Source organism: Aspergillus thermomutatus, assembly GCF_002237265.1.
Source record: "Aspergillus thermomutatus strain HMR AF 39 chromosome Unknown NODE_66, whole genome shotgun sequence".
In the NCBI taxonomy this organism is placed as follows: domain Eukaryota; kingdom Fungi; phylum Ascomycota; class Eurotiomycetes; order Eurotiales; family Aspergillaceae; genus Aspergillus; species Aspergillus thermomutatus.
In genome coordinates this window covers 52,777-71,238 of record NW_020798115.1, presented here as the reverse complement: position 1 = coordinate 71,238, position 18,462 = coordinate 52,777, and the positions used below count along the sequence as shown (strand labels likewise).

The following is an 18,462-nucleotide window of genomic DNA, read 5'->3' as shown; positions in this document are numbered from 1 at the left end:
CCTTATCTATTCAGTTCCCACTATCTTCCATGGATATTGCTGTACGTAACGAGAATCATATTTTTTCAACCTTCCGCATGTGGCCGCGTCCGGATATAACCTCCCCTCGAATGTCCACTGTCAGTTGATCAGTTCAGGTAAGGTATCCATAAGAATCCCGCGAGTCCTTTATGATTGGTGTACCTCGCTTTCAGCTTCGGCGCCTCGGATTCCCTCGAAGCTATATCTGCACTGGTTCAAAACCGACATTCATCTCTGACATTCAAATCAGGTGGACTGTACGGTTTTCTCACAGCCAAAGACGCAACATGGCGACCGTTATCAACCCCCCCAGGGATCCAAATACCCTGAGCAATTACAATAATTGGGTGTCCACTCATATCACAGCGAATTTCGACATCCTCTTTGAGCAGAGAAAGCTTGCTGGAAATGTGATCCATCAGTTCCGTTCTACCACCCATGGCGAGTCCAAGGATATCATCCTAGACACCAACCATCTTGATATTGGTGGTGTGAAAGTCAACGGACAGCCGTCCGAGTGGGAGTTTCTTCCTCGATTGGAACCATACGGCACCCCTCTGAAGATCAAGCTCGATCGAGGTGTGAAGCTCAACGAAACTATTGAGGTCGACGTATGTTGCCGCAATCTCCATTTTTAGGCGATGTATGTCCCGATCTAATGAGTTCTAGATATCCGTCACAACCACTGAGAAGTGTACTGCTCTTCAATGGCTGACGCCTGCTCAAACATCGAATAAGAAGCATCCTTATATGTGTAAGTCAAAACGCCCCATGGGCGGCCTTCTCCTGAAAAAAAGACTCGGACGGATTACGCAAGAGTCATGGATGTAGCACATGAGCCTAGCAGCGGAACGAACGGTTGTTGACAGGAGCTCTGTTCAGTCTCTCAATGCCAGGCCATACACGCCCGGTCCATCTTTCCCTGCCAAGATACGCCGGATGTCAAGTGTACGCTGGACTTCAACATCACTTCACCACTTCCGGTGATTGCCAGTGGACTGCCCGTTCGAAGCTCATCTGAGGCTCCGAAGTCCGATGGTAAGACATTGTATAAGTTTCACCAGAAGGTCCCAATTCCAAGTTATCTTTTCGCATTAGCTAGCGGGTGAGTCATTTTTCCCCCATCTTACTCGTTCCATTCTTCCTTTCCGATTTGCCGCTCCGTTGAACCATACGGCGAGTTTCAGCTGACGGAAAGTCTTAAGTGATATCTCTGAAGCCCCAATCGGGCCCCGTAGCGTTGTCGCGACTAGTCCCGACAAGCTCAGCGAATGTCAGTGGGAGCTCGAAGCAGATACGGAGAAATTCATCCATGCAATTGAGGTCTGTCTGAATGACCGAGCGAACATAGATATTTGGCTGACTTGCGTACAGAAAATTGTTTACCCTTACGTTTGGGGAGAATATAATGTATTGATCCTGCCCCCGAGTTTTCCGTACGGGGGAATGGAAAATCCAATCTTTACATTCGCCACCCCCAGTATTATCTCAAAGGTATCGCGTTGACTCTCCATTACGTCAGAAGCCCTTTGCCAGTTCTAATATCAATGCACAGGATCGGGAAAATATCGACGTTATCGCTCACGAGCTTGCGCATAGCTGGAGCGGTAACCTTGTCACCAATGCCTCGTGGGAGCATTTCTGGCTAAATGAAGGCTGGACTACTTACCTCGAGAGGCGGGTAAGTATCCTCTCCTGGCCTTACGAGAGGGTCGACGTATAGATTGTTGCTAACCGCTCGAAGATCGTAGCTGCAGTGTGAGTATTTTTCTCCAGAGCGTTTCTGGCTCCTTGTCACTAACGGCTGTAGCCATGGCGAGCCTTACCGTCATTTCTCGGCCATCATTGGGTGGAAGGCGCTCACAGACTCTGTAGAGCACTTTGGTCATGAACATGACTTCACCAAACTTATCACTAACCTGAAGGGCAAGGACCCGGATGACGCTTTCTCAAGCATTCCGTACGAGAAGGGATTCAACTTTCTGTTCCACCTGGAAAATCTGGTTGGAAAGAGCAAGTTTGATCAATTCATCCCTCACGTATGTTGACAGTCCCGCGTTGATAAGGGTATTATGCTAATCATGCTCAGTACTTCAATAAATATAAGGGGAAATCGCTGGACTCATATGAATTCAAGAGCACAATCTTGGATTTCTTCAAGGATGATTCGGAAGCCTCGACAGCACTCAACGACCTTGACTGGGACAGGTGGTTCTATGCGCCTGGTCTACCTCCGAAGCCACGTTTCGACACGTCGCTCGTTGATGTTGTCTACGATCTAGCTAAAAAGTGGCTTTCTTTGCCTGACTCTTCCTTCAAGCCTCAGCCAGAGGATATCCGAGGCTTGACCGCGAATCAAGTTGTGGTTTTCTTGGAACAGATTCTCGCGTCTGAGCGTCAGCTGACGCCTGAATTGTCAAAGTTGATGGGTGAAATATATGGACTTGCCAGGAGCGAGAATATCGAGGTCGCCAACCTGTTCTTCCAAGTCGGTCTGCAGGCAGGTGATGCAAGTGTGCTTGAACCGACGGCAGACCTACTCGGCAAGATTGGTCGGATGAAATTTGTGCGACCCTTGTAAGCTATTCCTACAGGTGCTACTTTCGAGTAAGTCATCAGGAAGCTAATCTAGGGTGCAGGTATCGGAAATTGGCAAAGTTTGACCGCAAGCGTGCAATTGAGACGTTTGAGAAGCATAGGGATTTCTATCATCCTATTTGTCGTGCCATGGTTGAAAAGGACCTTTTCGGTAAGAAAGACGAATAAAGCGAGGTGTACCGCCGGCCACTTTGCGCATATCCTCCTTCATCCGGAAATTTCAGTCACTTGCCTCAGGAGCGGCACAGAATTTAGCTCAAAACGTCTGGGGAGCGTGGCATTTGCGAAATCAACGTGGCCTTACTCGACTTCTTCTTCGGCCATCAACAACCAAATTGGTGTTGTGGCAGGATAGCTGAGGAGACAGTGGTAGTGAGTACGTCACGATATTTCATAAAATAGATGATGGAGGATAGTGTATGTTCTTGAGTTAGGAAAAGTGGTCAGTTCTAAGACCCAGGATGTGCATAGTCCTGGTTTGCATTCGAACGAATACATGGAGGCTTGGTTTACATGATCATCGCTTCCCATCGACCAACTGCTTATCCAATTCCGAGTAACCAAAGATGCCAGGCTTTCCACCAGGCCTGGCGCCGATATGTAGAATAAGATCGGCCTCGTTGATCTGGGAAAGCTCCGATATAACACGGCGCATATATGCAACAACCCGTGCTACCTTAGTCCAATCCATATCTTCACCATGCGGCCCGGTGTGGCTTGCTTTCCAGAGGTTTCTCCAGACAGCAGCTCCTAGCACAGCGTCACCTTTCACCAGGCCTTCGTCGTATGCAGCAAGGACGCCTCGCCATTGAATAAAAAGATCTTTGAGAAACTTGTTCCGGATGGCGCGACTTGTCAGACCATGTAGAACATCCATGCGATGCTCTGCATTATGTGAGAAGTGGTCTATCAAGTGACGGGAGTATGTTTGCAGACTGTCAAATGAAGGCAAAGCGCGCAACCGGACGGTGAGAAGGTACATGTGCAGAAACGTAACCTGGGACCACGTCGAGAAGGTTGGAACCAATCCCAAATCTGAACGTATTTTAAGTCAGCCCTCCGCGGCTGTGATTGAAAACAAGCACGCTAGACTTTCAAGACCAGTACGTACCTTCGTACCACCACCCCTCTCCTACTCCAAGATCCTCTCCGGCTTCAGTTTTGGGAACTTGAGCCCCTTTCTGGGATAATTGAGGAATGCTGTAGTCGGCTTGACTGGAACAAACCTCAAATAATTTCTGCGTCATGCCGTAGGCGACATATGTTTCCGCAGCCGTTCCAGGGCGAGGCATTATAGCCCTTGACAGTCGTGAAGAGGCCCGCCACTGTGGAACTGAACTCAAAGTCTGCTGGACCCAAAGGGCATTGCGGTTCGGATGGGCCGGAGAGCACAAGGACACAATGCCTGGAGATACAGTTTGCGATGCGATAGGCGCAGGTACGTATAAGGATCGTCGATGGCTTGTGTGCGAAATTACGGACGGGTTGAGCGCATGCGCCTACAGTTCGTTCCATGGTCAGCCAGGCAATTTTTCTGAGTCGACTTAGCATACTTGAGGTTGGGGGCACTTCGATTGGCGTAGCGCTCGCACCCAAGTCAGATTCAAACTTTTGGAAGGCATTTTTGATCGAAACAATCCGGCCTAAATAATTCGCTCAATGGCTGGCATATATGCGTCGAGATGAAGCTCGTCCTGAGGTAGAGACTGATGATGCGAAGAGCTGCGGAAGCTCTGTTTGCACTGTTTGCTCAAGGTTGACTATCTCATCAACGCAGAGCCAATAGATTTCCCCGCCAGCTAATCTAGATCATTCGTGACTACGAGGACATACAAAGCCGCCTTCGAATTCGTAATCATCAACGGGAAAGACACTTCGCAAGTTGTCTATTTGTTGAAAGCAGGGGTTCAGGTACCTTTTAACTGGTTGCAAATCTCTCATGGGAGACAATGGATGAGCCGTTACTATGGCGCAGGCCGCTCAGAGGAGTTCGAGGGAGCCAAGCGATGTCAACCGACTCAATCATCCTGCCATGGTGGCGAATAGGTAGTTGCACAACTTATATTGTGTTTGTGCTATGCGTCCAGGTTCACTTTTTCCAAACGCTTTTCTATGAGGGGGAGAATTTCAGAGAGCCTGTTTGGGTCTCTCATGATGGCCGGGGCATCATCTCTCGTCGTCGCTAGAGACTGTAGAAATATCATCAATAGACTGATCTCTCATGAGGATTGAAGTGCCATTTAGAGAACAATACCTGGCGGACTGTTTCGTAATCGCATTCCCTGGATTGGTATTCTCTGATGACCTCCTTACTTTCGAAGTCGACATATAATCTGGTATCTCGAAGCCGGAAGAGTACGTTATCGAGCCTCATGAAGAATCTTGAGAGTAGAAGAAGTCGGCCTGGCATCACACGAATCTTGCAGGATAGCATAGCAATGCCGTTGTCAGCGAGTTCATCTTCATACAGCATAACCTCATCAAAGAACAATATCGGATCTGGGCGCTTCAGTAACTCGATAGGTATGGGCTTCGTCGTGGTCTCGAAGGGCCGACTGTTGGGATGTACAGTGCCCATATAATCTGTGGTGTAGGACCAATCGAACGGTTTGACAACCTCCTTGATACCTTCATGGGCTTTCTCCCTGTTTTGTGTTAGGTAGGTGAGGATCGGTTGCACCATATGGAGCTGGCTTACCTGCTCTTCTGCCATTCTTTCGAATGCGCAACTCTGAGCATTGAGGTGCCCGTCTTGTCTACACGATCCAGCGCGTCGAACGCATTGAAAGTAATGCCCCAATCCTTCTTTTCATGTTCGATGGTGACATAGTTATCGCCGAATATCATTTCCGGTGGCGCAATACCCAATCTTTTCGTCATCTCCTCAATTGGCTCAGCCTTCAAAATAGGAAGCTTCTGAGTGATTATTCTGAATTCTTTCACTGAGATAACATTAGGCCTTTGGAGGCCTGGCGATACTGCGGAAGCATTCATAGCGCATGCGGAGCCTGCTGAGGCCATTCTCTGGTTTCCTTCAAGAATCAAAAATCGAAATTTGATTGTTGAAACCCTTCAAATCAGCGCCTCGGTATTCGCTTACAAGAGGTGCATCATTTTGTCATCCATTTAAAGATGCAATATATTCAACCTCCTCGCCAATAGATACCCCGCGGTGTCGGAGAAAGAGGCGGTCCGATCCGTTGCTGGGGTGATGGGTCAAAGGAGCACAACCAGATAAACAAGTGGATCGTTGGATGTTCCTCTTTCTTCTTAAACGACTTCCGACTATTTATTGATTGACATTCCGAATCTTCCATTCTCAGTTCAATTATGATTGCATAAACCTTTAGAGCTCTTCTGAATCGCACCGTCTTACTTGCTTCTCCTCTTCCCGAAGCAGTTGACACTTCTCATCCCAAGATTCTCATGGCTACCAAGGCGCTAGAGGCTCGTTTTGAGCACCTCTCTGTCAAAGATGAGGCTGATACTGGGAAGAATGGCAGCATATACCCAAAGCACAATGTAAATCTCTTGTATGGGTCTTTGGGGAGAGGGGAACAGCCTGCTAATCCGGCTGGACAGGGCTCTTTATCAACAGCCGTGTCCCTCTCAGGCCTCGGAGCCAGTGGGCAGTTCAACAGTGGCTCAAGTCGGTCAACCTTGTTGAAGCTTGCCTTGCAGAATACAAATGAGAATAAAGTGAATGCGATGCATGCCGGCTCGTCTCCTCTCAAGGGAGCCCAGAGCGCATTGCCACACCGTGACACAGACGAGAATGGAGAACCGCGGCACACAACACCATTATACGAGCAGCCCACCCCCAAGAAATTACATCTGGGAATGTTCGAGATCGGCAAGCCCTTGGGAAAAGGGAAATTTGGCAGGGTTTACCTGGCCAAGGAGCGATCGTCCGGCTTCGTTTGTGCTCTTAAGGTCCTGCACAAATCCGAACTGCAGCAGGGTGGAGTGCAGAAGCAAGTTAGACGCGAGATTGAGATACAGAGCAACCTGCGTCATCCTAATGTTCTCAGACTTTACGGTCACTTCCACGATAGCAAGCGAATCTTCTTGATTCTGGAGTTCGCCGGCCGAGGAGAGTTGTATAAGCACCTCCGAAAGGAGCATCGCTTTCCCGAGTGGAAGGCAGCTCAATATATCGCCCAGATGGCTGCCGCACTGAAGTACTTGCATAAGAAGCACGTCATGCATCGCGACATCAAACCGGAGAACATACTTGTGGGAATCCATGGGGAAATCAAGATCAGTGATTTTGGATGGAGTGTCCATGCACCCAATAACAGAAGGCAGACGATGTGTGGCACACTGGACTATCTTCCTCCCGAAATGCTCAAGCCCAACTCACAAGACAACTATTACAGCGAAAAAGTTGATTTATGGAGCTTGGGCGTCTTAACCTACGAATTCTTGGTTGGGGAAGCGCCCTTCGAAGACACTCCCGTCATGACGCAAAGACGAATTGCGAGGGCAGACATGACGGTGCCTTCATTCGTCAGTCCTGAGGCGAAAGATCTTATCAAGAGAGTATGCCAGCCCTACCGCTCGAGGCAAGTACACTTGCTAACATTCCAACAGTTGCTCGTTCTTGACCCAGACAAGCGTATTACCCTTGATGAGATCCAGCGGCATCCCTGGATCCTTAAACATTGTTTGAAGGATGACCGGGTCACGAAACGGAGTTCTGGTTCTTCAAAGGAAGTCAAGGCATGATGGTAAAACCCATGCGTTTCTGGAGTTAGGGTGTTGTACCTCCTTTCCTTGTCAGTCAGTTCATTTCAGCCTGCGTGCATGGAGTTTGGAAGGTGCTTTTTTTTTCTTCAGAGATTTGAACCAACAGGGCTCTTAGCTTGGCGTCATCTGGTATCTTATATTTTGTAACATCCGGAAGTTGAGTATAATACATCGCAATGCAAAATCAGACAGGTAGAGTAGTGCTTGACGTATCGTCATAAGGAAACAACGAGTCTCAACGGTAAATCTCATCGAAGGGCCGCGTGTCTCTGAAACAGCTGTCCCAAACCTCATTGACCACTTTCTCCGCATGGGCTTCATCCTTGCATCCAGGTCTAGCTCTTACTGACAAGATGGCCCTTCTTCTTACACACTCCTGATGTTGTTGCGTGAACTTCCACTGACCGCGTCTGAAGAATTCTCGCGCCCATCTGCACTCACCACTAAGTGAGCTTGCTCGGATCTGCAACAAGTCAGTTAATGCTGGTTAGGGCGAGAGAGTGCAATACCTCTGTGCAAGCCGCATGCCTTAAATTATTTGTCCAGTCCACCTTAAATCTTAGGTGATCATATGCATGAACCATCTCATGTGCCATTGTGTCCTCCAGATGCCCTTGGTCCTTCATCTCGTTCGCGCAAAGCAAGATGCCATATTCTGGATCAAAACCCCCAGCCTTTCTGCTCGTACAGCGGCGGCAATAGATATTGTGACTGGAAAGATCGCCCCCCAGCTGTCGAATATTGTCGCTCAAAAAACGTATGATCGGACCTGGGCAAGTATATGTTTGTCAGACAATTTTCACAAAGATCCGGTTCAGAGGAGCTGATGATAAGTGGATAAATATGGACAGCAATTCTGTGTGAATAAACCATGAAAGACTTTGAGTAGTGCTAGAACTCACTGTACTGTAACAGGTAGTCTCTTTGATCTTCACAGCGCTTGCAATCTGCGGCTTCATTGCGGATATCTCGCGCGGTTCGGAACTGTTCCTTTCCCTCATCTGTCATCTTCCCTGTCAAGATAGCAAATATATTGCGCCATTGGGTCCATGTGTCATCTCCAGGAATATATCCACTATCAGACTTGCCGCCGATAGGAGCAGTTGGGCCCGGTTGCGAATTTGACATTTCTCAAGCCAAGTCGCTAACTTTCCAAGCTGTATCAGAGATCCGTTATCCACCAGTGGATCTACTTTCTAAAGCGCGGAAGGGAGAAGATTCGTCAGGGCTCTCCGCATATGCGGTGACAGGCGGCAAAATAAATGGTCCGCAATCGGATTGTCTGAGTATCAAAGACGAAACGAGTCATCAGGATTTTGGGCTCAAGAATGATCTGTTGAATCGTTGACTTTTTGTGTCAGGGATGCTCTTAGTTGCTCTGGAAGCCCCCAATAAATAGTCGTTCACAATGGCATCGCAGCGTCTAACCATCGTAATCAAACTAGGTGCGGGGATCTGTTTTTTCTTTTCTTATTTTTTTGAAATGATGCTATATGTGCTTGAGGATGACTGACTCACCAGCTGAATAGGGACGAGCTCCATAGTTGATGAGAACACACATGAGCCCATTCTCTCGATCTTGACATTAATCGTCGAGACAGCCGCCAAGCTGCACAAGGATGGCCACAATGTAGTCCTCGTTTCATCTGGCGCTGTTGGCGTTGGTTTGCGGAGGATGGATGTGGACGAGAGACCCAAATATCTTCCTCGCATACAGGTATAAGCCAACGTTTCTCGAGTCTCACAAGGGTAAAGCTTCTGACCGGTTGCAATTTCCAGGCGCTAGCAGCCGTCGGACAATGCAGACTCATGAGCCTGTGGGACGGTTTATTTTCGCACCTTCGACTTCCTGTAGCGCAGATCCTCTTAACCAGGAATGACATTGCGGATGTGAGAACTCATTCACTGCAACTGCTGCACCTGAGAAATCTAATTTTCAATTTTAGAGAACACAATACATCAATGCTCAAAACACTTTTGCCCAGCTATTCGATATGGGAGTCATTCCCATCGTCAATGAGAACGATACGTTGGCAGTTTCTGTAAGGGTCCACCTGTCCCATAAATGATCCTTTGACCTGACAAACTCGCAAGGAAATTAAATTCGGTGATAATGACACTTTATCGGCCATAACGGCGGCCATGGTCAAGGCCGATTACCTCTTTCTGATGACAGATGTCGATTGCCTATATACCTCGAATCCTCGTCACAACCCGGATGCTAAGCCCATCGAGGTGGTTTTCGATATCTCCTCTCTGGAAGCTGACGTGTCGTCTGCTGGTTCATCTCTTGGAACTGGTGGAATGAGCACAAAGATTGTGGCTGCAAGATTGGCAACCAGTGCTGGAGTGACGACGGTGATTACCAAGAGCTCCAAACCGGGCAACGTTCTCGATATCGTAAAGTATCTCCAGCGAACACAACGAGGCATTCCCGGGGAGTCTTCAACAGTAGAAGCGACACCATCAGAGTCACAACTACCGCTGTCGCCACCTCTACATACGCGTTTTCTCCCTTCGGACACACCAATTCAATCCCGATCATTCTGGCTGCTGCATGGTCTCAAGCCACATGGAAGCCTGTACATCGACCATGGGGCATATAACGCTCTTCTGAACAAAGCCAGTCTCCTGCCGGCAGGTGTCGTCGGTGTGGATGGCCACTTTGGTCAACAGGAAGCCGTGCGACTAGTTGTTGTTGAGCGGCTCTCGCCCGACTCCCTCAACGGAGACTTCCTCCACCACGGGCAGGAACCCAAGGAGGTTGGCCGCGCACTGGTCAATTACGGTAGCGTTGAGATTGCACGCATAAAGGGTCACAGAAGCACACACATTCAGTCCTTACTCGGATATGCTGATAGTGAATACGTCGCTCTTCGGGAGAATATATCCTTTTTTCGGTCGGACGATTCCGTACGCCAATAGCAGTTCGCCAATTTCGAACAATTCCGGCCAATGACAGGACCCCTTACGCGAAATGGTATATAAATCGAGTCGACATGATTCGAATGATTTCTTCTTTTTGCACATATCGCAGTGATACCTTATCTGTTCTTATGTTGGAAATTGCATTTTGAGCGACATTCAACAGCCATCAAGATGAAGCGGGTGAATGGCGAAAAGTGATAGAGTTTACCAATTCTAGGCTAATTTTATTATAGACCAGAAATAGAGGAGATTCAACACCGCTAAATTGGCCGATAGGAGGCAGAGCCTCTGGCACCTGTGACCCTTCGGATACGATCAGACTGTCATGATATCAAGTTTTTTCTTCAAATTTGCCGCATCAGTCCTTCCATCTTTCCAGTAATCTTTTCATGGCGGCATCGTGGGGATGCGGTGCAGGGGACGCCTAGGGAAAGTGTCTGTTCAGAAGAAGCACGGTGATTTTGAAGGCCATACAATAATGCACTTACTGTGTTCTCAACACTGACAACAGAGTACGTTGCAGTTGCAGAAAGTGTAGCTTGCACCGTCGCTGGAGGTAGCCAAGTCGTTGCGATTGTATAGAGACTTGCTGAGAACTGCGGCGACGGAGCCTTCGTAGGGATAGTGCTCCCGGGTTTCTTGGCCATTGGAGCATACCTTGTCGGACCGCTCTGCAAAGCATAGGGTACAGTATAAGCTGCTTCAACTACTCTCTTTCGCAGATCTTTTTTGACAGCGGATCCGTCAGGATCTGAGAGAGAACGAATCTCATCCACGAGGTGAGGTGGAAACGACCCGGTCATGTTACTGAGCGTGAAGCGATTTGAGAAATTGATGGCAAAGGCCTCAGGACCAGAGGCAACCATCTTCAAGAAACTGCAGGTTGTTGAATTGCGTCAGTACGAGATGGGAAATACAGTACTTTTGAACCAGCAAGAAAGCCCGAGGTCTTACTATGCGTTGAATTCATTGCCTCCGACACCGGGATCGATCTTGATGGAAACCGAATTCCCACGAGCGAACAGACCGTCTTTGATCAGAACAGCCACTTCATGCTATTTGCCCCTCTTTCCGTCAATAGGTACTCCTGAATTGCGTGTAATGCCCAGCAACTCACCTGAGTATCAGCCGTGTCTCCTCCGGCGTAGAGGTATAGATCATATTGTGACAGTTCCGAAATTCGTGGAGACCGGCCTGACTCGCGCCAATGTGCTGTAACAACATCGCCAGCCTTGAAATTCGTACCAACGGTCGGCACGGTGAAGTCAATATCTGCTAATGTAGCTGGGAGTAGCAGCAAGATGGAGAGTGATTGTAGAATATTCATATTGAGGATGTAGCTCTCATTCAGTACACAATGAATCAGAAGCAGCTGGGTTGCTAGAGATATAAACAAGGTCTACATTCAATGAGCAAATGGATAAACAAGAGGCGACCTTCATCCCTGCGTGCCAGAGGTATGTGAGCGTCTATGTGACCCTTGTATATAGTTCTGGATACATGCCAGGCTTCTTATCGATAAGCGCGTCTAATCGATAAGAAACGCTCATTTCAGAAACCTAATGGTTAAGGCATCAAGATTAATGGAAATGCGGTGGCGCCATGATTACTCGAAGGAACCCGCTGTTGTTGGTAACGAGCTGTAGGTCCGACCATTCTGCAATCCGCAATCCTCGAAACTTGCTCTATGTGGAAGATGGTGCGCATTTTGACCCGATACTATATCTCATGATTTTAGTGATTTGATTATTGTTTCTTTAAACGATCATCGTTGATACTGTTCCTCCTCTTCAAACAGTTATTCAACAAGCATCCGTAAAGCCAAGATGGCAGATCACGGAGATTGGGGTCTGGCTGAGCGGATTTTCACCAGCCTTTTGGATGGTAATCTCGTCGCTATTGCAGTCACAAGTTTCATCGCTTTTGGACTGCCTGTCCTGTTGCATTTCATCTTCTACCGGTCCGTTGCGTCTCCGCCATTGAGCAATTTCCTGCTTCTCGGACCTAGCGGGGCAGGAAAAACCGCATTGTTGTCATTGGTAAGACCAGCGTTCAGCATTCTCGAAATAGCTTCGCACTTTCGTGCGAACCCTACCCTTTCAATCGACAGTCATTGATGTTACTTGATAGCTCGAAAGCAAGACATCCCGATCAGCTAAAACGACCCAAATCACGCACACATCCCAAACATCTACCTCAGCCATCGTCAGCCTCCCTACCTCGGTACCGACTGCATCAAATCGCTACCGCTCCGTCAATGATTCTTCGCTGAAGGATGTCTCTAAGAATCCTGTCAGATATCGATTGAAGGATACGCCTGGTCATGGAAAACTACGGGAGTCCCAGGGACTTTCAGAACTGGTATCAATGGCAAGTGCAAAAGACAAGAAATTAAAGCTGCGCGGGGTCATTTTTATGGTAGACACAGCAGCTCTGACTGAGGAAGACACGTTGAGAGACACTGCATCTTATTTGCACGATGTTCTTCTGGCTCTTCAGAAACGCGCATTACTGAAAGGCAAATCTTCCGCCAAGCTAGCATCGGAAATCCCTGTTCTTGTGGCCGCCAACAAACAAGACCTATTCACCGCCTTGCCGCCAGGCTCTGTCCGTGAAAAGTTGGAAATCGAGATCGATAGGATCCGGAAATCCAAGAGCAAGGGGCTCATGAATGCCAGCGAGGATACTGGTACGGTTGAGGACGAAGAGGATACCTTGGGCAGCATTGATGCGCAGGATACTTTCAGCTTCAAACTACTAGAAGATGAAGTTGGTGTGAAAGTCGACGTCGTTGGCGGAGCTGTAAAAGGCGATGAGGAGGGCAATATCGGAGCCGGTGTGAGGAGATGGGAGGAATGGATCGGACAATGCCTATGAATGCTGGTTCATGAATCTTGGGCTTGATTCTCCGAACCTATTTGACAGACTGAAAACCCTTTTGGAAAAGTATATAAGTTCATGGTGGGCGACCTAAGGTCCCTCCAGTGCGATCCACTCGGATGATGGCTTCGTTTGGCAGGACTACAGTAGGACTCCTCGCAAAAAGTTGGATTATGGGCCATTGTGGCTCTAGATACCATTGGACGAATCCACACGAGCTTCGCTCTGCTAATTTGAACCTAAAGTCTCCGTCGCTCGGACATCTATCCAGTCCTAAATAGAGGACGAAATTGAGTGAGAAGATTTTCGAATTGCCAGTAGCCGAACATATGTCAGCACAGAGGACTTACCCAAAGTTCGCGAGCAAGTTTCGTATCAGCAGCAATCGGAGTTGTTTCACAAGGTGTTGCAATAGGTATGAAATATTGGCCACGCGTTCCATTCTCTCGGATCGCTTGGCTCGCAGCTAGATAAATGGCTGTTGCAGCACCATCTTGCGTGCTCTGTCCAATCAGGGAGAACAAGCGTCTCATTATAGAGCCTCCTATCTTTCCAAAGTACTCATCCCAGATATTCCACTGCTCGGTGACGATATTTCCTGGAAAGAATACATTGGCGTAGATGTGCCTATCTGCGGGGTCCTCCTCCTTCTCGAGCCGCCGGGAAAGTTCTCTTGTGAAGAGGATGTTACCCAGCTTGGACCGAGCGTAACGCCATAGCCCGTCGACCATTGCAGGCTTGGGGCGATTGGGAGAAGTGAGCAAGTCCAGATCTAGTTTGCGGCAGAATGAATGGAAAGATGAGCTGGTGACGACTATCCGGGCCTCCTGCGCCTTGCCCTGGTTTATTGTGCGTCTCAGAAGAGGAAGCAGGAGGGTCACCAGAACCTGATGGCCGACGCAATTAGTAGCAAAGACGAACTCGATATTCTGCGGTGACCGCTTGTATTGAGTTGTCAAGCCCATCCCTTTTGGCAGACTGTTAGCAATCGAATCGGTTGAGCAGTTGAGAGAAAAAGCTTACCTGCATTGCATATCAAGATGTCCAGTCTGTCTGTCTTAGCTGTAATCTCTTCCGCTGCATCCTTTACAGATTTGATGTCTCCCAGATCGCACTGAATGAATTCCACCCTGTTGTCGTTCTCGCTGAGAGCTATGCCATGGCGCTGTCGCCAGAACTCCTGTGCTTTGAGATACTTGCTCTTGCTTCGAGCTACAACATAGACTCTCTGAACATTGTGCAAGAGTAACTGTGCAACAATTTCTGACCCAATGAATATAAGATTAGCATAGGATAATGGAATGCGAGATGGACGAGTGCTCAATGGTCCACATCGGTGCAGGAATTTGGTACACACCTTCCCCTATGCCAGCTTGGCCTCCCTATGAAGCGAGAGCCATCAGCATTCATCACTTTGCAGTTCCACTACCGGTATCACTATCCATTTTTTCAAGACGAGTATATACTCACCGTGACCACAGCTACCTTCCCGTCCAAAGGAGGCGTGTCCTGTAAAGAGAAGTTTCGGTAAGTAAAGAGCCCCGACATCTTACCCTTGTGGCTTTAAGCTCAAAGCTCGTCTAAGTCTAGGAAGAGAATAATCCAGATCGCAAGCCGGATACAAATTCCTTTCATCCTCCCTGAATCTGGCGCCAAGCCATGTTTCGACATGCATGACGTCGAAGATAGTGTCTGAAGGTTAAGACGAACGGGTGCGGAACGCACAGCAGACAGTCCTACGTCAGGGTGCCCGCATCGATAAGATCGGAATGGGAAGCAACCTGAGCGACCTATCTACGGATCAGTGGCCACCACAATAAGATCGAAAACAGGTGTCCGAGATTCAGTCATTGATTGATTCAATGCGTGACTCCAAATTCGAAATGTCCTAATGAACTCCGTACTGCCCTGCCCCAATGATTGTGTTGAACCCAATCTATGGACGAATGACTCTATATAATCGAATGCACACTGATATCGCAAAATCATGAGAGATAAGGTTGAGCTCCCTAAAAAAGACGACTCATCTTAATGATACGCATCTTTGGAAAGTGAAAACATCGTAAGAAAATGGGATGGGACCCTTATTCAAGAAGAGTCCTGATTGTGATGGAGCATCCAAGTGAGCAGATCGACCTTGGTCGCAACCGCCAGGGGCTTCATCGTTCCATGCTCGTCCCTCTCAGTGACAACGGCGGCGCTGTTCCACTCGAAGAAACGGTTGAGGACGCTCAGAGGAGTGTCCATAGTAATTTCCATGAACTTGCGATTTCTGGCTTGTGGCCGTAAGACATCAGCTCCGTCCTGTTGATCGCCACTGAGCCTGGAATCTGCCAGTCCGAGGTCCCTAGGATCGGTGACGACCTCTGAGATCCTGCCAAAGTCGAACATGACATCTGCGACCAAGCTCTTCTTCGTAGCGCGTCCGTGCGTCAGCCGACTGAGGACATTCCCCAAAGTGACCAGTCCGACAAGCTTCTTTCCAGAGGGTGCAAGGACGGGAAGTTGATCGAATCCTTTATCACGCATGATCTCGATGGCAGTTTCACACGGGATGTTGGCCCGGACAGTTGTGATAGGCTTCAGCCTTAAGGATTTAACCTTCGCTCCAGCGAACTTGTCCTTTGGTGCTTGTGGTTGCACAGTTTGCGACACCAATGTAGTTTCGGAAGACAACGAGGGCAACAGATCATTTGCGGCAAGCCAGTCGTCGTCGGCAAACTATGACCTGTCAGATTTGATTAATGGAGATAGCCAGGGGCTGGTTTGATACCTTTGTGAGGTAACTCCTGATACTATCAGGCAGGATCACGACTACTACATCGTCTTTGCTGAAGCTGTGGTCTTTTGCAGCCTGTGCGAGAGCTGAGATCGCGCTTCCACTGCTCCCACCAACAAGAAGACCTTCCTCGGCGATCAATCGTCGAGCGTATTGGAATGACTCCCTGTCCCCAGTCTTGTACCACTTGTCCACAGCATTCTGGTCGAGCACTTGCGGAATGAAATCATACCCGATACCTTCAACCTTGTAGGGTTCATTTTCATGCTCCTTGTTCAGAACGGCCGGGAGAGCTAGGATAGAACCGTGAGGATCAGCCGCAATGACCTTCACCTTGGGGTTGTGCTTCTTCAGGCCTCGCGCCAGCCCAGTGATGGTGCCACCGGTTCCCGCACCTGCGACGATAGCACTGATCTTGCCGTTGGTCTGAACCCAGATCTCTTCCGCAGTACCGAGCTCGTGCGCCAATGGATTGTTCACGTTTCCATATTGGTCCAGGATATGTGCATTGGGGATCTCCTTCTCGAGACGTTTGGCGACACCGATGTGGGATTCGGGCGAGTCGTAGGCAGCCTCGTTAGGCGTACGGATAATGGTAGCGTTCAAAGCCCGTAGTACGGACACTTTTTCAGCAGACATCTTCTCGGGCAGTGTGATAATAGTCTTGTAACCTTTGAGGATTTGTGAGATTCGTGATCTACCAACAAGGACCCAGGAGAGAAGGACGAACCTTTGACGGCAGCAACAAGAGCCAATCCAATACCGCTGAAGACAACATATAATTTTAGACCATGTTCTCAACTGCCATGGAGAAAACGGAGGTAAGGAACGGCGCAACTAACGTGTTACCACTGGTAGGTTCAATCAGGGTATCACCAGGCTTGATGCGCCCCGATTTCTCCGCCTCTTCGATCATGCGCAGGGCGATTCTGTCCTTCACGCTACCTCCCGCATTGAAGTATTCCAACTTCGCATATACAGTCGCTTCAATCCCAAGGCTCTGAGGTAGGCGATTTAAGCGCACAAGTGGAGTATTGCCGATGTGTTGAGTGATCGTATCAAGGGCCACTGGAGGGATGGCCGGGGAAGTTTTGGACGACATTGTATGGACGATAGGCCTCCGGAAGGCCAGAGAAAAACCAGGGATATCAGGTCTCACTTGATTTGAGTGGAAGACGTCTATGAGAAGCCAAACAAGCTGTATTTGGATGAATCCGAATTGAGAGTCAGAAGAAACAGATGTGCGCAGGATGAGAAAAAATCACGTAACAAGAAAACTCCCCCTCCCGACGATAGCCGCCTGTCGCCGCCTCAGGCAATATATTAGGATTATGGTGTTATCAAACTTATCACTCTTATTTACTCTGTACGGAAGTACAAAATGATGGTAAATTCATAGAGAAGTATCATTTATATAGGTTTTGATTCAGCCACAAGTCCGCAGCTCTACAGAATAAGTATGTTCGTCATGAGCTGTTCAAGGATACTCGACTACGACGTGTGTAAAGGTCCTCCTGAAGACACGATATCGTCGAAGTCTTTCTTCAGAGAACGAAGCATATATGATTTGGTTGACAGCTTGAGATATCTCGATGATAGCCTTGATGTACCACCAGCCAAACGCTGTATCCATGATCTACAGAGTTGTAGATCCAAGGACAGCTGGTTCCTTTGGAGGTGGACCTTGGTGACTCTGAGTCCAGACCTGACAGCACACAAAGATTCCGCCCAATGGGAGTGGTTATGATTTCTGGTACTAGTAGGTACGTACGGAGTAGTACTTCTCTAGAATAGCCGGATCTACATCCAGATTCCAGACTCTAGAGAGGAATAATCAGACGAGATCAAAATCCGTAGAGGGTAAATAAACAATAATGATCGATGATCGTCATATATGAATGCGGCCCCTACAGACGATCGACTATCGCATTTCAGAGAACCATCGTCCATCGTGCCTGTCAACAGCAGTGTCCTGCATTGGATTGTGCCACTTCAATACGGGACAATCATGCTCTCCCTATGACGCTGGCATTCTCATTAAGAAATGCTCCAGACTGATGATGTCAATTGGGCCATCACACCTCGAGGCTCGAAGTCTTTACCACTCCGGGTGCTCATTCCGTACGGAGTACGGAGTACCACTGCCAAGAGTCAGCCTAAGACAGTTGGTATCGATGCAACGACCTATTTGCTCCTGGAACAGCTTCATCATAAAGCAATGAAACTTCCCCTGGTAACTTTGATGACAGTAATACCGAAGAGTAAAGGTATTAGGTACGTACCGTCGTGCCTAGATAGACGAATATTGATCTCGGGTTCTTAAATGGTAAGTACTCCGTAGATAGGAGGATGATGAAATAGACCAAGTTGCAGTGGCTATCCATATTCCACTCCTCAGTCCTTCTTCCCCACTGGCGGCTGGCCCTAGTAATACCTTAGGTACCCTCTAGATAGATACCAAAATGATGACCATCCATGGTCCAGTCACTCTTAGGTTTTGTCTATCA

General features: G+C 48.4%; 9 protein-coding genes across 9 annotated transcripts; 4 read left to right on the top strand and 5 right to left on the bottom strand.

The window, feature by feature from the left end:
* Positions 1-308: 308 nt before the first annotated feature.
* Positions 309-2,787, top strand: CDV56_106908 (bifunctional aminopeptidase/epoxide hydrolase; the record flags this gene model as incomplete). Its single annotated transcript, XM_026760527.1, has 11 exons — positions 309-632; positions 691-775; positions 904-1,059; positions 1,120-1,126; positions 1,227-1,344; positions 1,396-1,515; positions 1,577-1,702; positions 1,766-1,779; positions 1,832-2,060; positions 2,111-2,598; positions 2,661-2,787. 11 exons carry the CDS (start codon positions 309-311, stop codon positions 2,785-2,787), a joined length of 1,794 nt encoding a protein of 597 aa, XP_026615447.1.
* A 349-nt stretch (positions 2,788-3,136) lies between these two features.
* CDV56_106748 (uncharacterized protein) lies at positions 3,137-5,640 on the bottom strand (the record flags this gene model as incomplete). The annotated part of the gene is made up of 4 exons (XM_026760367.1): positions 3,137-3,654; positions 3,731-4,024; positions 4,933-5,264; positions 5,318-5,640. The coding sequence occupies 4 exons, from the start codon at positions 5,638-5,640 to the stop codon at positions 3,137-3,139; spliced, it is 1,467 nt and encodes a 488-aa protein (XP_026615446.1).
* Positions 5,641-6,045: 405 nt separating this feature from the next.
* On the top strand, positions 6,046-7,347 carry ARK1 (aurora family serine/threonine-protein kinase; the record flags this gene model as incomplete). Its single annotated transcript, XM_026760287.1, has 3 exons — positions 6,046-6,141; positions 6,202-7,161; positions 7,213-7,347. 3 exons carry the CDS (start codon positions 6,046-6,048, stop codon positions 7,345-7,347), a joined length of 1,191 nt encoding a protein of 396 aa, XP_026615445.1.
* A 256-nt stretch (positions 7,348-7,603) lies between these two features.
* ATP23 (mitochondrial inner membrane protease ATP23) lies at positions 7,604-8,376 on the bottom strand (the record flags this gene model as incomplete). The annotated part of the gene is made up of 4 exons (XM_026760216.1): positions 7,604-7,690; positions 7,739-7,831; positions 7,878-8,137; positions 8,271-8,376. The coding sequence occupies 4 exons, from the start codon at positions 8,374-8,376 to the stop codon at positions 7,604-7,606; spliced, it is 546 nt and encodes a 181-aa protein (XP_026615444.1).
* A 400-nt stretch (positions 8,377-8,776) lies between these two features.
* Positions 8,777-10,293, top strand: CDV56_106485 (glutamate 5-kinase; the record flags this gene model as incomplete). The annotated part of the gene is made up of 5 exons (XM_026760104.1): positions 8,777-8,813; positions 8,898-9,085; positions 9,148-9,258; positions 9,315-9,410; positions 9,463-10,293. 5 exons carry the CDS (start codon positions 8,777-8,779, stop codon positions 10,291-10,293), a joined length of 1,263 nt encoding a protein of 420 aa, XP_026615443.1.
* A 361-nt stretch (positions 10,294-10,654) lies between these two features.
* On the bottom strand, positions 10,655-11,623 carry CDV56_106390 (putative beta-1,6-glucan biosynthesis protein (Knh1); the record flags this gene model as incomplete). Its single annotated transcript, XM_026760009.1, has 4 exons — positions 10,655-10,720; positions 10,785-11,172; positions 11,251-11,351; positions 11,414-11,623. 4 exons carry the CDS (start codon positions 11,621-11,623, stop codon positions 10,655-10,657), a joined length of 765 nt encoding a protein of 254 aa, XP_026615442.1.
* Positions 11,624-12,122: 499 nt separating this feature from the next.
* On the top strand, positions 12,123-13,173 carry CDV56_106300 (signal recognition particle receptor subunit beta; the record flags this gene model as incomplete). The annotated part of the gene is made up of 2 exons (XM_026759919.1): positions 12,123-12,335; positions 12,427-13,173. The coding sequence occupies 2 exons, from the start codon at positions 12,123-12,125 to the stop codon at positions 13,171-13,173; spliced, it is 960 nt and encodes a 319-aa protein (XP_026615441.1).
* Positions 13,174-13,404: 231 nt separating this feature from the next.
* On the bottom strand, positions 13,405-14,724 carry CDV56_106196 (putative short chain dehydrogenase/reductase; the record flags this gene model as incomplete). Its single annotated transcript, XM_026759815.1, has 5 exons — positions 13,405-13,449; positions 13,527-14,143; positions 14,200-14,439; positions 14,534-14,558; positions 14,647-14,724. The coding sequence occupies 5 exons, from the start codon at positions 14,722-14,724 to the stop codon at positions 13,405-13,407; spliced, it is 1,005 nt and encodes a 334-aa protein (XP_026615440.1).
* Positions 14,725-15,264: 540 nt separating this feature from the next.
* CDV56_106049 (cystathionine beta-synthase CYS4) lies at positions 15,265-17,057 on the bottom strand (the record flags this gene model as incomplete). Its single annotated transcript, XM_026759668.1, has 4 exons — positions 15,265-15,897; positions 15,950-16,626; positions 16,686-16,720; positions 16,798-17,057. 4 exons carry the CDS (start codon positions 17,055-17,057, stop codon positions 15,265-15,267), a joined length of 1,605 nt encoding a protein of 534 aa, XP_026615439.1.
* Between the last annotated feature and the right edge of the window lie 1,405 nt (positions 17,058-18,462).